Genomic DNA, 25504 nt, shown 5'->3' on the forward strand with positions numbered 1-25504 from the left:
AAGCCATGGCAGCACGGTGCTAACACTCAGCCTGTTTCTCATCTCTGTCAGTATCTCCTAAAAGCAGACTGTACCACATTTAGGGTATTTGGGGTAAAGGTTTTGTCATCCATGCATACACTTTATCCTGCCCTGGGTTTGACTTATAGACGATAAATGGCATCTGTAATCTGCGTTTGTTTTTATACGTGTGTGTGTCTGAGTGTGTGTGCATGCTGGTGTGTGAGTGTAGGTGAGATAATGCAGACTACGTCAGCCGGGGCTTAGATTAGGTTTAGACCATGTTGAGTGATTCACTTCTGGGTTATCTTAATTCTTGAAGATAAGGTGGACAGTTCTCACACTCCCACACTCTCACTATTTCACCATGTACACTGCCTTGGATCCTCCTACCTGTAGTCTGCATGAATGTGAATTAATGTCAGCGATGGGAATTCGGAATCAACGCAGGTAATTGGGCTCAGAAGTGATGTAAGCGGCCACACACAGCAACGTTAGCCATTCGGTGATTTAAATTCTCCAAAGCGAGTCTGAAAGCACACAAAGTACACAGTATTCGTCAGGCCAACATTACGTTCACATTTGGGTTTGATTGCCTCGCGTACGCTACAATGGCCTCAAATGGCTCATAGTCAAGGCTTCAGCCAATGATCTATTCTCCAAAGACAAATGGCAAAAACTGTAATACCACTTATTTTCTTAACCCTGGCCAAAGTATAATGAACATCTGCAAAAATTACACATCTTAATAAGATTTTCCAAACGGCTCTCCACAGTTTGTCTGACGTCACTTCTGCCCCCTTCGCTGTCATTTTTGCCCCAAAATCCACATCGTGCCCTTAAAAACCTTCCCCGGCTCCCACCCAGGCGTCGCCACTCACAGTGACAGACACCATTCATTAGCGTTCATTTGTCCGTGCTGTTCAGCCTTTTCTAAACAAAGGAGATGAAGCAAACACCCCTGAGTGTCTAATGGTCTCCCCAGCTGTTGATGCACTAATTGCAGAGGCCTCCGAGCGCTGCGTATCTGTCTTTGGGGCCGTGATGGATCTCTGAGAACAGTTGCAGATGAGAAGACACATGCAGAACTGGGTTTAGCGTAGAGAGGCTAGCATACATCACTCCCCGTTTTTGATAAATAGCTTCCTTTCCCAAACACAGCTGCCTCGTCACATTTGGGTCCTTTTTCTCCCTCCTCTTCACTGCCGCCCCAAGAAAAACGAAGACGTTGTGGATAAATGTTAGTGTCCAGTCCCACCTGAAATCACTCAGTGGTGTATGGAGAAGTGCTGCACGAGATGCATTATCCATGTTCGCCTCTGGAACACCGTTTGACCGTCCTCAACTGTAAATGATCAAGCAGTTGTCCCATCTGTTGACGTGACTTAAAGCCGTAAAATTATTATCTGAGAGAGATGTAAAAACACGTAGAGATGTGCATGCTAAATAAGATAAGATAGCTTGTAGTTTAATTTTATTGTGTTATGGGCCAGTGTTAACCAGAGCGCCAAAAAGTACCATGTCAGCTGACCTCTATATTGCGTTAATGTGGGTTTACCTCCACATGCTTTGATTCTTTCGCTAGTTGGCCCCTCTGGTATGCAGTAAGAGCCACAGAATGTAAAGTACAGCACTCAATGCCATTTGTCATTGTTCAAGAGATTAATCCAAAGCACCTCACAGCGCCACGGGACATTTATAAACCTGGCAGTGTGCATGATATACCCTAATCACTGAACTGCAGTGGACCACACTGATCCAGATTGACACAATACGGCAGAAAACCAAGTTTATCTATTAATAGCGTGAACGTGAATTCACCCTTGATCGGTCATCATTTATCAGGCATTAGTAGAAAATACAGCATCATCAATAGAGCTTATTTCTTCCCCCACAGCTGGAAATGCTGTGTCGTTACTAAAGTAAAGAAATAGTAAATGGACATTGAGTTGGGATCATTTTGTCAAACTACTTTTTCCAAGGTCAAGAATGAGCTTTCATGCTGGTTTATTTGTGTGTTCAAATATCACACGCAGTGTCTTAGTGGGCTTTATAGGCCCACAACATCAACAGCAACTGAAGCAGTGCAAGGTCTGTGTGAAGGAGGCGTTTTATCCATTGTAAGTGAAAAGTGTCCCACTGGCAGTGGGCTAAAGGGACCATTTTGTTCGCCTCCAAAATGTATCTGGAAAGTTGAGTTTTGAAAGCAGGAAATCTTAGTCCCTGAACAAAGTTATCAGTGAGTAAGCATTATTTAAGTGCCCCTATTTTGCAACCATGAACAATATTGTAGTTGAACACAGATGTAAGTGTTTATTAATGTATTTGTCAACAACTTATACTCCTTCTGTGGGCATCAATGATTGGATGCAGGTGTATAAACAGGTAATGAGTGACAATATAGTCAAACACAGGTGTAAAAATATAAAATATTTCTACATCAGACATTAATAAAATGTCCTTATATCTGCATACAACTACATTGTAGTGTGTTGTAAACCATGTATTAAATGTTTGTATACTTCTTATGAATGCTAAATAGTGCAATAGTGGAAGTGAAGTGTTACACATCTAGTCCTTCGTCCTGTTTTGTGGATTTGTTTTGAAGCCGATTCTTCCCCTTTAAGTGTGTAAGAATGGCCCAGCTGTATTAATGAATTCACATTTTTATACTCTCTCACACTTTATCGGTGTTCAGTGAACATTGTTTGAGCCCTACCAAATGTCCCGCTGCTGCATTGACGTGATGAACAGAAATGACACAATCTTGAGAATGGGATTGTCACCAGAGCAACGGAGGACCATTTGCGAAATTTGCCTGTCAGCGCTGCGTTCATAAAGATATGCTGTTGGCCCGGTCATTCCCATAGTGAGAGAAGATAAGAGGGACGGTGAAAGAGAGATGGTGAAATGCAGATAAAGTTGTAAAGTAAAGATGTATGTGTTTGTAAGGGAAAGTACTGAGTGAGAAAGCGTGTTTACCAATGCTATCATCTGCTAACGCTATCAAATAACCCTCCGTCTGCTCGCCTTTTACACCGAAAACACCTCCCTGTTAAAATTCCATTCATGAATCAGTCCATTCACACATTTCTCACACTGATCGTTTCCTGATTTGGATCCTTAGTTTAGCAGAAAACAAACAATCGTGTCATTCGTGTGAGATTATGTCAAAATCTTCTCACGGCGCGACAAAACCCCTCCAGTCGGTTAGGTGTTTTTTTCTCGTGAGCATGTTTAGGTTTCTAGTAATGAGCCCGATCTTTAAAGGTACCCAGCAGGCCAGGGAGTGCTTTTGACAATTCCATTCCCCGTCTGGCTGACCTTAATCTGGATTAGTTGATTTTCTTTCCTTGGACTAACAGCTTGTGGTTCAATTAAACATCACGCAGCCCAATGAGTTTGAATCATGGTATTACAGAGAGCTGCATGGAGCTCCGAGCGTAACTGAAAAAGCTCCAACTTCAGTGTTTCCTCTGTGGACAGCCTCCGCTGTCCGGCCAAACCATCTGGCCTGGAGAGATTTCTTTGGCCTACCAGGTCCTAGGGCTACCGTGCTATGCAAAGGCATTCCTAGACAATGTGGAGACATGCAGCGAGGCGGTAGGGAAACGGTTAGAAAGACTCTCTGAAAGGCAGTTAGGAGTCTTAACTATGAAAACATTCCTCAGAAGTATGATTTTTTTCCTTGAGTTAAAGCTTTATGGATAGAGACAAAGAACTATTTTATACTGGATAAGTAACATTAGACCAAAGCCCTGTGAAAAGAGTGGAGAGAGGAGTGCTCTTTGTAGCTTCCACCCAAAGTTCAAAAAAGCCATTCTAGCCCAGCTGTCAAGGTAAAGCAGTCAGAGAGCTCGCTTTTCTTCTGAAGTCATCAATCCCATGGTAATAAATGAGTTCAAAAATGCCTTTTGTGTTTCTTGTGCTTGGAGAACTGTTGTTCTTTAGCTTCACTGTTACAGTTTTGTTTTCTGTTTGCTATGTGGAGCTCAGGGGCAGGGGGGAAACAATAAGGGCTCGTTCATTACTTCTAACGTTCACATTTTTCACTATCTTAATTATGTCGGGATATGCAAGGAAAAATTGTCATTTAGCTAATCCAGCAACATTATTAATGCTACCAGAGCTACCAAATGCTTGAGTAACCAGAAAGTCCACAGTTTGAATCTGTGGACAGGCTGGGAAAACATGGGCAGGAGAACTTGAATGAGCAGCACGTCCTCAATAAATAACATTTAGTTGCCCTTGAGAGAGGCACTTACCCACTCATTCAAGCCACAACTGCTCGAATAAAGCTTCCCGTTGCCAACAGTAGATGGCTGTGCCTGCACTGAGCAGCTCCTAGGTGTGAATGTGTGTAACTACATGAATGTCGGCTCAGCAAAAACCTTCCCGGGGTAGAAAGATGAGAATTCAATGGTCCGCTGATGAACCAAGCTTCATGTCAGATGGAAACTGTATCACCGTAATGGAAAATAAGCCTCTCGCTGTGTGACAGCCTGCCGTTCTATGCTTCACAGAATGGAGACATACAGTAGCATTTATTTTGTTAGAAATATCTAATTATTTTTCTTAACTCTCGGGCTATTGTTTAAACAGGTAGGAATAAACCGTGGTGGCCCAGAGCTGGATTTACTTGAAATCGGAGCTACATGTCAGAGGAAGCTCATATGAAAGAGGAGCTCTCGTGTGCAGTGGAAAAATAGAAACAGGAATTAAGACCCAGAGAGGGAGAGGCGAGAGGGATGTGCATGTGAGGGAGGTGAATGGATTGGAGAAGGACGTTAGTTTGACTGATATTGTCGATATCGCATTCTTTCATTATCATGCTTTGCCTGTGAAATAGTATTACTTCCTTAATGTGATGTAGTTCCTGTTTAAACAGGATGTGCAGGCAGGATGTAATACAATGAAGGATCAATCTAATGATTAAACCGGTCAGTCTGATCGAAAGGCAGGAAGGTGGGATTGTTTAAAAAGATGTGGTGGTTTCATCGGTTGGGTTTTTGCCACACTTGCAGTGTTGTATCAACTATGTGAGCATGCTGAAGTTAGCATTTAGCTCAAAGTACTACAGTGCCTAAATACAGCCTCACAGAGCTAAGTCACCTGTGATGATTCACTGTTTTTCAGGATGTTATCATTTTCCAGAAACTTCGTAGGATCTTTAAACTGTAAATTCTTATAGAGTTAACAGATATTTTAACAGCAGCAGTAACAGTGAGATTGAGGGGAGTTGATTTAATTTTCCACGAGCATGCTGGGCAATTTATGTATGGTAGAGAAAGGACATCCATCATATCAGCATTGGACCATAGATATCTGATATTAATTCAGTATCAGCCCGACATATCAGTCTAACACTCTGGGGAACTGTAGAACAAAACCAGCAGGACAGCTGAGAGAGGGACTCAAAACAAGTGTGGTGGTGGAGGTGGTGGTGGGGGGGTTCACATGAAAAAGAAGGGGAGGATAAAAGGAGGGGAGAGTAAAGAAAGAAAAGGAGCAGAGAGGAGAGACAAGAGGCCCAATTGACTTTAGGGCCTCACTTGTCTTTTTCTGGTCTCTCAATTGCTGCCCTCATTCCCCTTTTCCACTCTCTCACCCCCCCCCCCTCTCTCTGTCCCGCCGTGCCAAGTGGTTGGTTTCGTCCATGCATACCAGGCCATGGCGGTGGGGTGGGGGGTGTTGGACGGGTGGAGGTGGAGGTGGTGACTGTTCCTGTCGGTGACTAGATCATATGTGACACTGTAAGCCTTTTTACCCCGGTGCAGCCCTTCTTAAATCCTCTTCTCTGCACTGACTGACAGCGGCCAGACGTCCTCCAGCTTAGACATTAAAAGCTTTTTTTCACCCCCTGCCCTGGATGACGTGCAGTCGTCAAACCAACGTGCCGTATGGCAGTGATGTGTGTCATGAAAGTGGAACTTACTGTTTGTGGGGAAATATTGTTTTCGTTGCGAGGACTCTCCCAAACACTACCGGGAAAATAAAAGCAGATCGGATTTTATAGCACTGTACGTGCTCAGGATGAGATTTTACCCCTTTGCTTGTTTTCCAACAAGAATTGTGTGTATTTGTGTTATCCGAAGCGGTTCAGTCTAAACATATCTCCTAAAGATTTTGGTTCCGAACACAATCTGCCTCTCCCCGGGGCGCAATGTTTAAAATGTTGTGTAAATGTTGAATTAATATGTCACTTGTCAGGGCTCTGTTTGTGTGTTTGCTTGGGTGTGGAGTGAGTTTGGGATACACTGTGTATCCTATGTCTCATCCCCACGTTGTTTGCCACAGATATTGATAATGACTTCAGATTTTTTTGTTGTTGCCGTTGCTGCTAGACTAAACAATTTCCTCGCTAGTAAACACCAACTTTGTCGGACTTTGGTGTTCACCGTTTTAAGAACCCCTTTGTTTGAGTTTTTGCTGATTGCTGGTTTCACTTCCCAAGTCAGACGAGAAGGACAGCGTTGCTCTTTTGTTGTCTGAGTATTTCTTTCTGTCAAATTCCCAAATGCCCACAAGTCTTGTTGTCTGGGCGGTCTGTCTCTTTTATTATTGGTAAAAGTCTGGAGGATTTATTTAAACAAGAAGTGATAGAAATGAAGTACAGAAGTCGTCCCCTCTTCTCCTTTTCTTCTCCTGATCCACAAAATACATGTCAGAGCTGCAGGAAAGGTCAACTAACAAACGACACCCTTGTGCTAAACTGGGAGTTTTGACCCCAGAGTAACCAAGGGCTCCCACAATGCAACTGCTCCGAGGAATTAACCATCACCTTCTGACCTTGCGTGCTGACCCTCTAAACCCTGGAGAAAACCTAAAGGTGTTATGGATGATAGCAGAGACAGAGAGAAAGGAGGAGGAGAGTGAGAAAAAAAGTCTTAGAATATGAGCCGCTTCCTCTCTCATGGGGCGTCTATGGGGCCTTTATGAGTTGACAATTAATAGTCTCTGTAGGTTTCCTGAATGGGGAATTGAGACGAATTGTCTCTTGGCTATTCAGCTGCGTTCAAGCGTGCCGCCAGACAAAAAGAAAAAAAGAAAAAAGCGGTGGCTGTGAAGGCGAATTACCCATAAGGCTGTTTTTGAAACATTTCCTTTTTGTTTTGCAGACACAGGCCCTATGGGAAGACCCCCATGCACTTGTGTGCACTCACATACACTTACACACCACCCAGTATAGTGACCATTTCGAAAGCCAGAAATCCGCCAGAACAGAGCCACCTTAAAATAGTGATCTTTCAACAGCTCTTCTTATTGCGAGCCGTTTAGTCATGGGACTGGTGAGAGAAAACAGATCACATTGAGACTGACATTTGTTTGTTCATGCTTGACGTCTGAAGGCAAAAAATTATATTTACCCATTTCAGTAGCCACAGAGCGACATGCTACACGTCAGTCGCTTTTGCATTACAGACAGTGAGGCATTGATGTTAAGGCCGGGCCGTAAATCATGAAGAGAGTGCCTCAAATTATGTGGAACTCTAAAGGAATGGGAAGCGAGGCTCTCGCTCCATGGAGAAAGTTTTGGAAAATGCAAAGGATGAAGCTGGGAATTGCCGTGAACAGTGGGAGATAATGAAATGAGCAGGCAACATGGGAAGACCATTGAAGTTTTTTTTTAATCCGTTAATGATGTCTTAGAGCCCTAGAATTTGTCTTTGGCCACAGGATTTCTTCCCATGCTATTTTGTCTTGGGGGCTGAAGTGCATACAAATGGCTTGCTAATTAAGATGGATGGTACTTCTAAAAGGCCCATCTTCATGATAATAAGAGAGAGTTCAACATGTGAAGCCTTGTAAGACCTCCTTGTAGTATGGAAGTGCGTGTGGAGGTATGTGTGCGGTATGACGGAGGAGGGGTGTTTTTACCATCACACATGTATGAATGAGCCTGTCATAGTCTACCGAGTGATTGGTGCACAGCTTCCATTTTCATCCGTTTGTATGTGTGTGAGAAAGAGAAAAGAGAGGCAGAGCTATCACAAGGCCCTCCAGTCTGTTTCCATGAATGGCCTCAGTAGGGGGAAACTGTCCCTCATTGTCAAGTTATTTGGCAGAAGTCGTCTTTTTTACGCCACCTCATGTTAAATTCATCAACATTTCTCTGTCATTTTTTTTTCTTTTGCCCCTCTGAATGTCTTCAGATGAGCTTTTCTTGCCAAGTTGGTTCCTGCTGAGGCCTAAATGACCGCGGCAGATGTATGGTGCGCCAAAAAGAGCAATAGTTTTCAGGTCATTTCTTAGATGAAGAATAACCAAGTTGAATTATGTGGTGTGATGCACTATTTTTAAGAGCTTGATTAGGCCACTGTACATAATATATAAAACTGCGTTCATCAATTTGGCCACTAGGGGCAGAAAAAAAACAAAATGGCAAACTATTCTTTTAAGGGCATCCACAATTGCCCATTCTGATCTTTGCAGTACTAGATAGTAAAGTGGCATCACACAGGAGCTGATGCAAAATGCAAAAAACTGCATTGAGAAATCTAAACTTCTGTCCATTGTTCCAGGTTTTCACCTAAACTACTATCTTATTTTTAGTCTGATCAGCAGGAGCTTTGGGTGGCAGTCAGGAGCACAGGTCAGCCACAAGTTCACACACACACACACACACACATGCACCCTACCCACCCCCACTCTGTTGCTCCTCCCAACGTTAATTTTTGCCGGGGTCTTTCACATAAACAGGGGCTGGAGGGGGTGCCTGGAGCTTTTCACACAACAATCCAAGTCCTGTTTTGGATTAAAGCTGGTTTCTACACCAACCCTGATATATACACACACACAAGGGCACACAAGCACTTACATTCCTGACTCGCTGTCCTCCACTCCTCCACTCATGCTTGTCTAAATGAAGTAAACAGCAGTTAAGTATCATCTTTTTTCGATTCTCACCTCAGCCCTTTTTTTCACTAAGAGCTCTGCCAGCCAGAACTGAACACATCAGTTCAACTTTAGTTCAAAAATTACATTTAAAACTGATTTTTGTGACATGGATGAAACTGGCGTCCTTTAGTGACCTGCAGAGCGTTCTGTCTTATTAATGTGCTAATATACTGACCGTGGAAATCCCAAAAAGCCATGTTCTTTTGTGTTTTTCTCACTTGCTAGAACTAAAAGGGGACACATTTTGAACCCCCCCACCCCCCCTGTCACCAACAAACAAGAAGACAACATTTTCTTTCACGCTATCTGAACTAACGTTAATCAAGATGGAAACCAGATCTAATGAATTCATTACCAAATCAGTCCCAAACATCATTACAGTTGGCTAATTATTTAATCTAGATGTTTCTAGGTTAAAGAATTAGCTCACTGCAGCAGGAGATGTCATCATAGATGTGACTTGTTGATAATCAGGACAATCTCAGACACAGATCCTTCGCTAATGCGTTTTTCGTCCTCTCAGCTGCTGTAAATCTCATGCATTTATCACTGGTTGACAGCAACTATGAAATGGATGCCATAATAGCCTTTAAAGCCTCTCGCAGCCTTTCCAGAAGTCTTGGAAACCAACGTTGGTTCGAGAGAAAGATGCCTGATATCTACTGTATATCACTGAGATTTAGTCTTTATCTGTTAGAATCCTACAGATGTGAAGCCTGACATTACAGACTTGGCCATTTGGAACAATCTCCCTGTTTTATATATATTTATGATGGCTCCAGACAAATCAAATCAAATTTGCACCAAAAGAAGACAATAATGCTTTTTTGGAAATCACCAGTGGTTGAAGAAGTACTCAAATCTCTCATTTAAGGACATAGCTATACCTTACTGGAAAAACACTCCATTACGAGTAAGATCTAACCGTGAAATATACTTATACTGTATCAAAAGCACTAGTAGGGATGGTGATGAATGGTTCCTTTCAGTGTATTAAATTATTGATTTATTAACCTTTAAGCTATGTTTTTAATGTTGTAAGTGGTCCAGGTGGCGCTGACTCTGACTCCTTCATTATACTCTTGGAGAGTTTACACTGTAGCAATGTGTTATATTGCAGCCGTCAGATGAAAGCTGAGGTTTGTATTCCCAATTTTGGGGATTTTCCTACCTTTCATATCAGTTGAAGGATTACATGCTCCTCTACAGGCTGGAAAACATTAACTTACCTCTTATCCTTTGTAAATATATATATATATACATATATATATATATATATATATACGTTGCCATTAGGTTTAACACAAGGCAGCTCTTGAAAAGTTGACATTGTTATCTGAAAACTGCAAATGAGCTCATCTTGTGTTTAACGTAATATGTTTTTCCGCAAAGTGGTAACTACAGCCTTCAGAAGTAGAAAAAGAATTAAAAAGTACAATAATTTGGTCTGAAATGCAGAGGAGAAACAGTATTTAATGGTCTAATACTTGAGTAATTGCACTTAATTGCTTTCCATATTGGATGTTGTTTATTTCAGCTTGAATCTGTAGGTTTTTCAGTACCAGAAAGGGTGAAAAATCAGAAAACCTTTGTGTTTTTTGATCTATTTTGAGGGCTTTTATGAGCGATTACAAAGTGCTGTGTTTCTTAGTTTCCTTTCTTTCCATGGTCTGCATGGTTTGAATGCCGTAATTGGAGGTAATTGTGGAGAGAGCGGTGTGATAAGACTGTAGACTCACGCAGAGTCAGTCACCAACATGGATACCGATAGACGGCTGACTCCAGTTATGGTCTCCTTCCATGTTTTTAAGAATTCCTTAAAAAAGACGGACAACTGATAAAAAGAAAATACATTTCTGTCCTTACCTCTTCAAAGCATACTTTTCACAAATAGGCTAATTATTTTGTTTTTTACCTTTCATCTCACAAGAAAAGGAGAAAAAGCTTGTTTTGATGTTCTTCTAACCTTTTAATCCAGGGATGCAGAATGCGCTGCATTTAACAGGCTATGGTAATTTTGATGATGGCTTTGAATTGTACTCCAGCTTCAAGGAGAGCTAAATCTTGTCTCGCCTCCATTAGCTCTGCTCTGATCTTGCACAAGGTCTAATTAAACTTTCCATCTAACTCTCCCAGGTAGGAATAATAGGGAAAGAGTTATGGCTGTTTATAGTGAAGAAGAACCCCAGTTTGCATCGCTCATGGCCGGATATAGGACCATTAAAAATGGCAATCCATCATGATTTGTTTCCACTCTCCTGTGTGCAGAGATGTCGACGAGCCCAAAACCTCTGTGAAACAATACACTGGTCCAGATGACCTGGTGGGTTATTCGTTCTCCTGGATTATATGTCCCACCAGAAATGCTCAGAGGGAACCTCGCTTGGCAAGGGTTTGCAGGGGGCTTGAAGGGGCCTGCTGTAGACAAACAATCCTTTAACAGTTGGTGAAGTGGTCCGCCGAGAGGACAGTGATCCCCTTTATTAAAACCACTTGTCCGACATTGTCTCTCCTCTCTCTCCCCTTGTTGGTTACATAAGGCCAAGGTGCTTTGTGATCGTTTGCAGGCTCTCCTGTTTTGTTTTGTTTTGTTTTGTCTGTCTCTTTCTCTTACTCACTCTTGCTCTTTTTTTTTCTTTCCATGGGACTGCAGAAGGTTTTGGGGGGACTTGAGGGGGATATGATCGTATCCTGACTTCTCTCTTGCACAGCGCGTTGAGGTTTGGCTGACGTCCAGCTTTGTCTGCTTTTTCCCGGGCACATTCCCATCTCCGGCATGCTCAAATTCCTGTCTCCGGAGCGCGCATGCACTTTGCAGAGCCCGAAGACTGCGGTTGGAAGATGAATTACTCTGCATGCATTTGTTTGACAGATCCAGCCAGTTGCGATCGTACACGTGTTAAAGAAGTCGTACGGAAGACATCAGTTTGACCTTGTCTTAATTATTTAGTTGTGTTTCCTTTTGTTGTGAAAAGACAGAGCCAAGATGGCACTTCTTCCAGTGTCCTTGACCCACAGAACCCATGAGTTCTTAAACTCCCCATAAATCTAGAGCCAAGAGTCTAAGACGTTCTATCTAAACAGTTGAAACAACCACAAGGAGAGGTAGAGAAGGAAGCGAAGATGAAGTGGAATATTGATGGTCTTTGTCTGCATATCTCCGGAGTTGCAGGAAATTAATTATGTTGAATGTGACGTTTAATCACCCAGGTCCCACTTTACAATTTCTCTTACATAGCACGGCATTCATCCGATGTGTGTGGATCATGCCATACGGTTTTCAGATTAAGCAAGGCAAACACAGACACGGGCCTGGGCTTTTTCGAGACGGTCGGTAATCCATTTTGAAAGGGGAGAGGATGACAGATTCCTCCGTACAACACAGTGTCTCTTAAATAGAGCAGGAACTTTGGGAAAGGTATTATTTTCCAATGTGCATGGAGTTTGTTAGAAGCCCTGGGAGTTTAATGCTTTGTTGAAGCAGTTGTGGGAATTAGTTAGGACGTCCTGACTGACCTGCATGGGTGCGGTTCTTCGAAGGTTTCGCAGTCAGCGCTTGGAAGGGATGTAACCTCTCCGTCTGAACATGAGAAGGCTCCGTGATGACTCTCGTGCTCCTTTTGAGAAGCACAGCTTCTCAGCAATTGGATCCTTTGTATTTTTCTGCTTCTGTTGGAATACCATGCTAACCAGCCCAAGCTGTACCAGCCTTCCACTCTTCTCAGTCTCAAAGTACTGTCCTCACATTACACGATAGGCCTGGCTGAGGCATTAGACCAATGTAACCTTAGATAACCATCGTGCCATTGTAAACAAACAGTGTATTATACTTCAGATTGAATTAGTCTTGGTTATTTATTATACGTCAATGGAATCGACATGTTCAAAGGCTTTTAGTGTTGACTCTCTTTTATGGCATTGCAAAAATTCCTTTGTGCCATTTAGCTGTTTATACTGCGCCAAAGCCTGAGTAATTTATTTTAACAGCATATGATTCTGGCTCTGGCTCTATGATGAAGTGTTATATTTGGAATTGCTTTGTGATCCCAGTTTTTTGTCATCAGTAAAAAATGGATGATGCAAAGTGGAATCATTCAATCTCAGGGGCCAAGTATAATGAGAGCTGGAAGTCAGTGCTTCCCCCAACCTTTGACCCTGACTCGTCAACAGCATCTAATCAGATATTCAATCATTTTGAAGTGATTATTTCCTGCAGGAGGCGCACCCTGCTCCAGCTTTTACGATCAGATGAGCTCAACATTTACAGGCCAATTGTTGCATCAGTTGCACTCAGAGGTTACATTTTTTTCAGCAAGGTCTACTTTGGAAGAAATGTTTGTGCTAATGATGTGAATTTTAACCTTTTAACTCAGAGGTTCGTGGTGTTCAGTGGAGCAAGCATGCACTTTATTACTCATCTGTAATGCAAACCATTCCTCACTTAATTAATCAGACCCTCTACCGGTTATTAAAAATAACTGAGTCGGTAACCGACAAAATATGTGCGCAGCCTACATGGGATTGTGCTCGAATAATGGATCTCTTGCTCCTGCAGTGACTTTTCCCCGTCTGTCTGTCTGCAGAGGACTTGGCAGAACTGCAAGTATGAGACGTTTTAAGTGGGAAACATATGAAAACCTGTGCTACTTCCACTTTTTAGATGTGGGGGAAAATAGCAAAGGTTGTTTGCTCTCAGGGACGCAGGTGATGCTTTTACCTTCAGCTGTAACCAGAACCGTTTCTTCTCACTTTGGATACTACACTGTGGCGGGATGGAAGGATTATTTTGGTATATTCTGTTTCTCTTGAGGTAAATGTCTGTACTTTGATGTCTGCTGTCTGCTTGGCTTCCACAAGCAAGTCTTTTTAAAGATGGATAAATGTGGAGTGTCAGTATTACAAAATGTGAATGAATGATGCTGCAACACTTTGATGATTTTTAAGGGTCACTCAAAGTACAAAAAAAATAAACATCTTGGTTTTTTCTAGTCCTAGCCACACACATAGTTTTGATATTGTGTGCCAACGCCTTTAAAACTTGTGCATCCACCCCATTGCAGTGGAGGTTGATGGAATTTAATTTATGCCCCTTGTGCGCACTGAAAAACTCAATAGCAGCATGTTACTCTCTCTCAACCGTCTTCATACGGACTATTTCTTTGGTTGAAAGTAGTTCCAGTGAGGTCTGTGAATTATTCAGAATAACCGTGACATTTTCACTGGAAAGACGAGTTCCCCCATGCTTTGAGTGCAACAAAAATGAAAATCCATTCTCCCTATTTATATCTGGGTCACTGCAGAAATTTCAGATCAAAACATCGGCACACAAAAACAAAACTGCATGGCTAGATACTACTAAAGGTTAGTGGAAAAATGTATTTTTGTAATACGGGTGAACTGATGCTTTAATTTTAATTCTGTGAGTGAGACGGGAGACTAGATTACATAACATACAGTAAGCTCAGACATCTAAATCATCCCACCTGTCATTCCTGTGTATATCATATAAGCTCTGGGAATTTTGCAACAAGATTAATTCATCACTGCTGAGTATGAGCTCCCCTCTCGACCTCATGGACAAATACCTTCCATCACTTAAGGTCTCATAATCGACAGCGCTCAGGAACCACTTGAAGCGTGAATCATTCATACCGCCCCATAAATAATAAAACCCTGGCAGCCAGTTAGCAGCACCTGCAACTTGAAACAGTAGTTCGTGAAACACAATCTTTTACCTTGTAAACTAATGTGTTTCACCTGCCTCGGCCGGGCCGTCTGGGTCCGCCGCAGACAGGTAGAGGGAACAAAACCTCTCTTCCTGCTTCTCTCAGCCTCCCCCCTCCTGACCTTGCTTCCTCTTCCTCCGATGAATTTTTCACCAAAGCTCTTTGATATATTCCTGTCCCGTGGGAGCCTTGGTAATGCAAACTGGAAGCGTGAGGCGTAATTATTTCTCAAAACTGCACTTCTACCCTAATTAGTTCACTCCTCAGAAGTGGGCCTTGCATTATTTACACATCAAGGGGACACACAGGGCGGGAGATAAATATTCATTGTTTGTTGACTTTGCCCCGGTCCCTCGGCTCAGGCGCAAGTTGAGTCGAGAGCCGCCGTCATTGTGGCTTGTTTATGCGACTTCTGCATCGCTGGTGCCCAGGACATAATCTGTTTTGTTCTTCTGTAATTATCTCCGCTCATGCAGACACACAGACACCAACTCAGAGTCGGGTTAATAAGTGGACAACATCCTCATCCTGGCACAAGCAGATCAGATGAATAAGTGTTCAGTGATGAGATTTGTTGTAATTGTGACCTTGCGCAGACTTGCCCTTCTGCGGTCTGTGTCATAGCAGTAAACAGCAAGAAGCATATTTTATTCAGCCAGACTCTGACACCGTTTCAGCCATGCCTCCCTCAAGCTTTTTGTTCTGGGTCATCTTTAATGAACTAAGCTTTTTCCAGAAGGAGTCCGTGGCAGCTGTTACGAAGAGCTTCCTGCTACTGTTGGTTGCAAAGCAGATTTGGGGGACATGTGAAGTCTGCTTTTCCTGTCAATAGCCGGGTATGAATAGGCTGCTGTATTTGACCCCCCACCTCGGTGGTCGTGCGGCCTTGAGGCCCATTGTCCTCTCAGTAAATGCCAACTGGGAAACTCTTGTTGCCTCAAAAAGCTGCACCCATTGTTGACTTTTGACAACTGTTCTTTTCCCATTTCCTATTTCATCTCACTAATGCGTAGCTTCATCTGTGTGTGTTTCAGGGGGTTGTGAAAGAGAGGTGGGGGCATCTTGTGATGCCTGGCACAAGAATTACCATAATCACTGTCAACATTAATGGAGATCCTATCACTGGAGAATTTAAACACGGCTTTTCCATATTTATAGAGGCAATAAACAGAGAATGCGCAGCAAAATGTCTTGTTATGATTCAAAAGTGAGCCGTGTTTACTGGCTTTGAAATGCATATTTGGGTTAGTGGATGAGGCGGAGGGGATCGCAGTTTAAGTTGTGGGATATGAGTGGAAATGTAATATCGCCACACTAGACAGAGAACATCTGAAACCATAAATGTCTCACTCTCACTGTCTCCAGGGTCCTCACTTTCCCTCAGACATTTGCATAGCTGAGCTTGTGTAACGTCGTCGCCGTCCTGCTATAAGCGGTCGGTTGTGGTAGGTTGGTTTGGTTCCCATTGAAACTGTAGCAGTAAATGTATTTTGATGTACAAGCTATTGCTCTTATAATTCCTATGTTTATTTCTATTAAAGTGCTCTTGTAGTTAGTTGGTTTTTATTTGTGTGTCACGTCAAACATTTGGGAGGTTGGCCATTGATCGTCTGACTCACAGTCAGCGTTCCAATTCATCCCAAAGGTGTTGGATGGGGTTGAGGTCAAGGCTCTGTGCAGACCAGTCAAGCTCTTCCACACCAAACTGGGTAAGTCATGTCTTTATGGACCTGGCTTTGTGCACGGGGGCATTGTCATGTTGAAACAGGAAAGGGCCTTCCCCAAATCGTTGCACAAAGTTGGAAGCACACTATTGTCTAAAAGATTTCCCTTAACTGAAACTAAGGGGCCTATCCAAAACCATGTAAAACAAAAGTACAAAAAAGGATGTGGAAAGGGCCGTCCACATACTTTTGGCCATGTATTGTATTAACCACAAGCTACGATGGTGACGGAGGTGTGGTGGCCCATCGGTCCTTAAGTGGGTTCACGTGGTCTCTGAGGAAAAGTTAAATGTCACTTTGACTTACTTGAAATCACATAATTTATATAAACAATTGATCTAATCATAGGTTTCACTCTTACTACTGCTGGGTCTGTATTAAATTTCGATTATCAGAGAAAATCTCACTACATGGGACAAAGTTAGTCCACATGGGGGGTCTGTGGTCTACAATAATGTGTGTTTATTTTGGTTTCAAAGACATGAAAGTGAAAATCCTTTAGCCGCAGTTCGTTTGCTCTTCTGTTACACTCACTGTAAGTCTCCATGGAAAAGAGCCTCAAGTCAATTTGTATATTGTACACTTTCCATGAGCTCCAGTGATGGTCGGGTATATGAGGTCTACCATAGACCCACAGTGCAGTTCTAGATATGTGGGTTTATGGCAGTTGAACATGTGGGTATTGTATCTGGAGCAGCACTAATACTCCTTTTGTTGCTGCCACTACTGTCTTACTACTAATATCACAACAAACAACTGTAAGTGTTTCTTCTTCAGCTTTCCTGTCCATTTCAACTAATGAGCTAGCTTAATACATTAATCTTTCATTTTAAACGTTAAAATATGTGATTTAAAGGTGGCTTAACTACCAATCACATGAATGCAACAGAGTCTAGGCAGAGGTGACTGCTAATCCGGCTTTTACTAATAGTTTGGCTTCTACCTTGCTTTTATAGTTCATGCTGTTTTAACCAAAACTTGGTTTCATTTCAGTGGCTACAGTAAAAATATATGTCAAACTAATCTGGTCTCAATTCAAATATGTAGTTCATATGTTTGGACTTTGACGGGCAGACTTATTCAATTACTACATCTAAATAAATGATCTTTGGATAAAACAATAGTTCAGTCTCCTTGAGTTCAGTCTTTTTTGACCTTTCAAGTCATTAAACTACACTTCATCATTTCACAGCTTTCCTCTCGAGCCTCTCTGGAGTAAGAGAATAATAACTTTCCCCTGCTTGTGCAGCTTCTTCATCATCTGAAATCCAAGAAGATGGACATGTTTTGTTTTTTTTCTCTGCAGCGATCTTAACAGCTGTAGCAGGCCGAGTTTGGCAGCGCTTTAACGGAAACTGTGGTGTTTATTCTTCCTCTGCAGGTGGAGATCACGCTGCAGGACGTCAATGACAACCCGCCTGTTTTCCCTAATGATATTCTTGATGTGACCATTGAGGAGAACGTTGGAGATGGCTTCAAGATAATGCAGCTAACAGCCACGGATGCAGACGAGGTAATGGCTCCCCAAGTTTCTATTCTGTCTGACAGTGTTTTTGTACTTCTCTATGCCCGTTTTCCACTCCACTGCCTTCAGAATAGATATCCTGGGAGTGATTTGAATTAAAAATGTGCTCTAAATTTTTGTTCCTACAGTGTAAAAACTACTATAGATTCAAATGGGCTTTTTAGTCCAACACAGCTGTCAATATTGAAGTGGAGCTAAGTCGACATTTAGTGTCTTTATGTCGGATCATTTTCAGTAAGTAAGGAAAGATGTATTTTTACAGCACTTTCCAAAACAAAAAGTTACATAGTGCTTCTCAATTATAACAGTTCAGCCACAACAACAGCAAAATAGAATGAACGCCTCACAGTTTTACAGGTTATAGTTATTAGTTAATTAAGAATGGTGTCAAACACAGCATTAGAGTAAGGGTGAAATGATAGTTGAATTAATCGATTAGTTGATGAACAGAAAGTATGAAACAACTTGTCCTCGATCAGGCAAGACGTTGCTGCCTAAACAGTTAATCAATTAATCGGAAAAAGAATTACCAGCATTACATTACATTAGTGAATTGTCAGCTTCAGAGTAGCGTGCGATTAATTTAACCCATGAACTTTGTCAACACACCTGACGACACAGTGACACAAAAATGGCCCTGACAGATTGTGCTCCCTTCACCCATTCACAGTAACACAAACACATAGACCACCACTTTGAGAATTGTCTTTTTCTGTCTCATGTGTTGACGTTATCCGAGACGTGTTGAGGCCACTGGTGTCGCAGAGCCTGGAGGAGTGCAGCCAGCGATTGATTTTTCGGCCTGCCGCTCTGATAGTCCCTCCGCGGTCCCCATAGTTCACATTACATCACCGGCATCACTCTCAATTAGTTAAAGGCTCCATCTTTAGCTGCTTTAGGCAGGATATGGACATTAAATCCTGCAGTGAGCGAAACACAGGCCCTGCCGGCATCTCCAGGGTCTGTGGTCCCTCACCCAAGCCAAAGGACACAGTTGAAGTGAATGGAAAAAGTCAGGCCATAGAGGGGAGAGAGATTAGAAAGAGAGAATATGGACTCAAATTGAATGTTAACTTATGAGGCCACACGTTTTTTATTGCACAGCTGTTGCCTCACCCCCTTCTCTTCTCTCCGAATGCGAGAAAAGTTGTACAGTGTCTCACTTCTGGCCATTTTTCTTTTATCGGAACACTATATTGACTGTAAATCTCAGACCTGGAGGCAGGTCAGTCTTTTCAATTGGCAGATTTTAAGGACATTATATGATTATTTTCTTTTTTCAGCACCAAAGTGTTCACAGCTTTGATCTTGAAAGGTTTGGCATATGGTATTAAAATCAAACTGTGCAATTGTTCACTTTTTCCTCATATCTGACCTTCAGCCTGAGAGTTTTCTTTAGTCATTTGTGGGAAATTAAGCACTCATTTCAACATGAACATACTGTATATGCAGAGATGTCTTCCAGTCTTTCATTCAAGAGAAGCCGCATTTTGCTTCCAGACAGGGATTCAAATGAAAATGAAATGGAGACACACAGAATGTAGAGAAGCCTTTTTAGGAATTACAGATTCTAGAGATGTTTACTGCAAACTTCAGTGCAGCCATGAATAGGTTGCTAAATAGAAGCCTGTACTTCATTCCAGCTCTCACTCAGAGCCAGATATGAGGCCAGCCAAGTCTTTGCCCACATCCTTACGCAGGAAACTTAAGTTGCGCTGACACTAAGCGTACGGAACGCATTTGGAGCCCTTGTTGAGAAAGCCACATGTGTGAGCCAGTGCAGAGTAGCCAAGAGTGCAAGCTGTTGGCCAGCTGACGGGCTGAATTCAGACATCATAATGATCCCATCCAATTTAACAGTGCTACATGTGGGATTCATGTGTGAGGGTATTAAAATGCTGTTTCTACGCATCCGTTTTTCGCTACGTCCATTTCTACTACAAAAAGAAGGAAGAGGTTGCATTAGGGTCGAAAGAAAATCAATCTAAAACTTTGCTCTTTTGTCTAATGCGGGCTAGGTCTCTCTGAAAACGTTTCTCACCTCATTTGAAAGAAATATACAACCTTTTTGTGCTTTTGGAAAGGCTGTGAAGGTTTTATTAGAATTCTGACCTTATGTGGAAAATATGTCACAGGTAAAAACCTTTCTTAATGAAGAAAAGTGCAACAATGGGTGTTTTAGGAGAGGTCTCTGAAAGTAAGTGCTGCCTCAAAATGAACGGTAATGTGTTCCAGAGGCCTACACACCCACTGCAAGTATATTTCTTGACAGTTTTTGCAGTTGCGAATGCATTCAAAATGGATTTACAAAGCAGCAGTTGGGCCACCTCTACCTTTCAAATGCCTTATCTTTGAGCGCTCAGTGACAACACGTTGCTTGTTTTTGGGGTGTCTGTGTTATGATTGGCTTGCTTGCTCTGTGCTGTTGCATACAGGAAGCTTGCTATCCCCGCCGGCGCTGTCTGCTTCGCACCTCTCACTTCTCATAGGAACTGCGTGCTCCCAAAAACCACTCATCTGCTAAATGAGTTTCCTTCTGCTCCAGTCTGGTACGCTTTGCTCCTGGAACGCCACTGTTTAATTGGTCAGCCCCCACCCAACAACCCACGGTGTCTTTGGAGAGCTGTAAAGTAGTCAGACTCTTGAGAGAAGGTCAAGAGGGCGACCAATGTGTGTGTGAGTGTATGAGTGCGTGTTTGTGTGTGTAAGACCTTAATTACTCAAGTTAGTTTAGTAAAGAGGGAGAGATGGGACTCGTCGGAGGAATGAGTGCATTAAAAAGAGAGTGAAGGTATTTTTATGTGTGTGAACGCTTGCACGTGGTCATAAGTTGTATAGGTATGTGTGTGTGTGTTGGACTGCGGCCTAGATGGACCCCCTGCTCGGCCTCTCCCACCCCTCTTGCTCTGCCTTTGAACCCTATCAGAAAATTAATTGGCAAACCACGGGTGTTGGGTTCCGGCCCGCAGCCCAGGTGGCTGATGGGATTGCCAGATCTGGATCCACTGATTGATGACAGCAGGGTCCTTAGATGAGCCGAGCCTCACTCCGTCTCTTTCGTCGCCCTCGTTTTTTTTACTGGGCCTGGATCTCTGACCAGTTCTCTGGTAATGCAATGAGAGACTAGGTCAAGAAGACGGAGGTTTTATCCGTCATAAAAACAGGCCACGGGAAAGAGATAAGAGCAAGTCATGAACTTGGCCTTGCGATATTGACTCTGTCTGAAGCTTTTGGCGAACGGCCGCCGTGTCCAGACTTGTTGGTGCGTTAACATTTATGCACACAGTCTGTTAGAGATAGAAGGGGGAGAGAACATTTTATTTGTTTTGTGGCAGACAGAGTGTATTCTTAATAGTGAACTTTTTTTAAATCAACCTCTGCCTCTATCTAATAGCGAATTTAAACCTACATTAACTGATTTTTTAGCAACTTGGCGGCAGTGGAAACAAGCTGTAAACACATTTTATCACCTTATTGTTATCACTAATGTGTTAGCAAACTGTCGCTTTTGCTTGGGGCAACATTAGCATTAATTTTGAGTTGTGTTCTGCCCACCTAGAAAATTTAAGTCCAATATTCCCTCATCTTTATAGCTCTGTTTTGGTCTCCGCCAGTTCCCATCTTTAACTTTAAAGCTCCACTATTTCCACCAGCTAGTTGCAAACTTTGTGCCTGCTATGGCTGGAAACGATGCTAATGAGAGCGGTGAGACTGAACCAAAACAATGAGCTGAAAGACGCTAAATCACTCAGTAGAGCTGAGAGGAACTGCAGAGTCGGGGAGTAGTTATCTGTGGGTTTGTCACAATGACCATCTCCTTTCACATTACGCGCAGTCATTTTTTCCAGTACTAATAAAAAATTGATTAGTGGAGCTTTAAACATGCAGCAGGAAAGACAAAAGAGGGAGTGGGGTGTCAATCATTTTCATTGGAAACTTTTTACACAACGGGGAGTTTAACTTGCTAATTTCCTAAAAATAACACTGTAAATATGTAACTTACGTGCTCAGCAAATACATGCCTGAAAGCTACAGATTAAGTGAGAGGTGAGAGACCGCGTGTCCCTTTGTATCACAAAGCGCAGCTAACACATTACTCTCCAGCAGCTAATGTTACCCTTCAACATTACTGCATGCTCACAGTCATGTGAGCGCCATTGTCCACCAAGGCAGTAAATGTGTCGATATGCAGATACAGCAGCAGCTTAATGCAGTGCCTCTCTATTTAAGCCTTTCCATTGTCCTGGCAGGATCAAAAAGCATCACACAAACATCAGGCATAGCTGAAAGAGTCTCTTTTAGCTTTAGCTCTTAACCAGCTGTAACCAGAGCTGCATCTCACTGAATAGCAGTAGCTTTTTGATGTTGCTTTTTCTTTTTGGCAGAAGACACAAAGTGAGACAGTTGTCTGATCTCTTATTGTCCCCGGCACAAATATAAATGTCAAGCTCTGTCGTCAGGCTCATTCAGTTGTCATATCACATTCAGTCCTCCTCTCCTATTCCAAAGCCTCTTGCTATAGCTATCACATGTGTCATGGCGCTTGTACTTGTCCAAGGTAACAGGGGATCTATTAGTTGCATTTATAGAGGAACACTATAGCCCCCAAAAGTTCAAAGACAGACTGAGTCTCACTAGGACATCGCCATTCAGCTTCTGTGTGTCTTTGTCTCTGTCTGGTGTGACCTGTCCTCTTTTTGTCCTTACAAATGTACATTTTATTATAGATTAAAGTGGTGGGAAAGTAGTTTGTGTTTTGACAGATTTCAGAGGTCAAAGGAAGTGTTTAGAGTTACTGCACTGCTGGAATCTCCATTATATCAAGTCTTTTTTTGTCTCCTTGAGTGATAAAAATCACATTTTCTACCAAATTAGTGACATAATCTCAAAGTCTGTCCAAAACAAATCACATTTTCTAAAGAATGTTGTAGAATCAAGTGTAATTTCTCATCATATCTTTGCAGCCATTTGCCTTAAACTGTCTTCTTTCAAGATACTGACTCTAATTCCTTCAAATTCTGCAAACAAGTTGGTTTTCATTTGGAAACAGGTTGAAATAATGTTACTGCACTGAGAGATATTTTCACTTGTTTAAAAAAAACGATTTTTTTGGGCTTAATAATTGACTTAAATGACCTGAAAGATGGAGGTTTTTGCAGTGTGTCTCTAATGAAATTAAAATTAGCATTTTCGACATTCTCTTGTAGCTTGTTTGTTCAGAGGTTTATTGTTTGGAGTTTGTCTCATGTTTGTGCAGGTCAGCCAGCTGGGTATAATCCCATTATGTTTGTTTTCTCCTTCGTCTTCTTCTTCTGTTGATTTCTCCATCTTGATTATGTGATCTATTGCATGAACCAACAAGCCTTCCCTTTATGGCGCGTCTCCGTGAGGCCGTCATCGTGAAGGGTTTCATTCATGTCGGACAAGCAGGTGGTTTGATCTGGAGACGTGACACGCTAACATGTGTGGTAAACAGTCTGATTTCCTAACAGATAGAGTTGCTTTGATGCTTGTAATCACGCTGCTCGTCCTCTTCGTGGCCTGAGAACTCACATTTGAGACAAAGTTCAGCAAAGTACACCTAACCTATTTTTTTCTTTCCAGTAACAGAGAGTTGGAATAATGTTCTAGAAAGCCTAGCTAGTGAATGTTGACTTAAAATGTGGTTTGGTTTTCTGCCTCAGATGAGCTCAGTCAAGATGAAACAATAAACATGTAAACACAAATGCTGACTCCACAAATCTGCTTAATGTTTATGGTTTATGGTTTATGGTTTGTGCCGTAAATATGTAGATTTAATTATGCAAATTCATTGAGTTCAGGCTACTATATCTGCAAGTCAAGCAAAAAACAAGAACAAACCATCAGTTACATCCTATAATATAAAATGTTCTGTCTTCACCTCAGGGTCCCAATGCTCTTGTGACGTACACCATCATCAGTGGGGCGGATGACAGCTTTCGGATTGATCCTGAATCCGGTGATCTGATCGCCACCAAGAAGCTGGATCGGGAGCGCCGTTCAAAATATTCCCTTCTGGTGCGTGCAGACGATGGAAAACAGTCGTCTGACATGAGGCTAAACATCACCGTCAAGGACGTCAACGACCACACACCCAAGTTCTCCCGTGCGACGTATTCGTTTGATATCCCCGAAGACATGGCACCAGGTATGGTCTTAGTGTCGTACAAACTGAAACACACCAAAATGCATAAAATGTAGAGATTAGAATACATGGAGGAGATTTTAGATACAGACAGGCAATGTTTTGTCTTCTGCAAAAGCCCTCAGAACGAACTTAGACTGCTCTGTTAATGTCATCAAGAGCCTCAAATTATTCGGAGCCACTTCTTTCTAGCAGTTTATTAAAGTATGTTTTTTCTTTTTACATTTTTATATGACCGTTGTAGCTCTCCCAAATCCTCTGTATCTTCCTTAAGGGGAAAATTAAGACTTTAATAGGTCAAAGGGACAGTAACCGATATTTGATTTATATGGAAATCTATCAGCAACCAGCAGGATTTACAACAATACTGACAACTGTCTGGCACGACTTCTTTGTCCCTCTCAGCGCTTCAACCACAAGAAAGAGACAAATACGTTTGGAAATAAAAGAAAAATTTCCAGTGAAGATATAATTAAGAAATGATCATAATAATAATTAGCTGTTTGCTCAGTTGTAGCATTTGCTTCCTCCCTAAGTCATCGATTTAAACACCAATGAATGGAGGAGTGATGATTCCAAAACAGTACAGGCCAAGTGAGTAACAAAAAAAAATCTTTAGCAACTGGCGGAGCGATCACGGAATCACTGGTATTAATAAACAGCCCTAATAACCCCCTGCAGATATATTAAAGTCATTTTGTTCTATAGGGCAGTAAAGTCCAACTTCTCGCCTCTGTGTTACAACCCGTCTGACGTTTGCAGGCTCCATCGTGGCGGCGATCCTGGCCAGCGACTCTGACTCAGGGGTGAACGGAGAGGTCACCTACTCGCTGGAGGAGGACGACGAGGACGAGACGTTCCTCCTGAACCCAGTGACGGGAGTTTTCAACGTGACTCGCTCGCTGGACTACGAGACTCAGCAGTACTACATTCTGACGGCGAAGGCCCTGGATGGCGGGGGGCAGGCCAGCACAGTCAGAGTGTATTTCAACGTCCTGGATGTGAATGACAACCCCCCCATCTTTAACACCAGCGTGTACAGCACGTCCGTCTCAGAGAGTCTGCCGCCTGGATCCAGTATCGTCACTGTCAGGGCCAGTGATGCTGATGATGGTATGTACATGTGGGACATTACACAGGAGATAAATACTAGAGCAGAGGGGGTTTTTAGGTCAATGCTGATGTAAATATTTGAGAGTAAACACAAATCTGATAATGATGAAATGGACCATATTTGCTTTTAACATAACAACAACAAGAATTATTTTTGGTAGGGATCCTTCAAGCCCTTTAATTATTTGGCAGCACAGTAACAATAAGTTGTTTTCAGAACGAAACATAATTGAAAACTAAGAAAAACTAAATGAAAGCAAAACAAAAATGTAGGAAACTTGAATTATGCAAAACATGTCAAATATAGGTTAAGACAAAGCTGCCTATAAAACATTCATCAACAGTTTATTGC

The 25504-nt window shown here is 42.3% G+C and overlaps 1 protein-coding gene across 1 annotated transcript in view; it reads left to right on the forward strand.

Moving 5' to 3' along the window:
- fat4 (FAT atypical cadherin 4) overlaps window positions 1-25504 on the forward strand; it is a 98434-nt gene that overhangs the window by 33491 nt on the left and 39439 nt on the right. Inside the window, exons 2-4 of the mRNA XM_070912949.1 lie at window positions 17730-17861; window positions 23781-24042; window positions 24802-25152. Of these exons, the coding sequence (XP_070769050.1) occupies window positions 17730-17861; window positions 23781-24042; window positions 24802-25152 (745 nt within the window). The remainder of the gene's footprint in view (window positions 1-17729; window positions 17862-23780; window positions 24043-24801; window positions 25153-25504) is intronic.

The sequence above is a fragment of the Enoplosus armatus genome, chromosome 10 (assembly GCF_043641665.1).
Source record: "Enoplosus armatus isolate fEnoArm2 chromosome 10, fEnoArm2.hap1, whole genome shotgun sequence".
NCBI lineage: Eukaryota > Metazoa > Chordata > Actinopteri > Centrarchiformes > Enoplosidae > Enoplosus > Enoplosus armatus.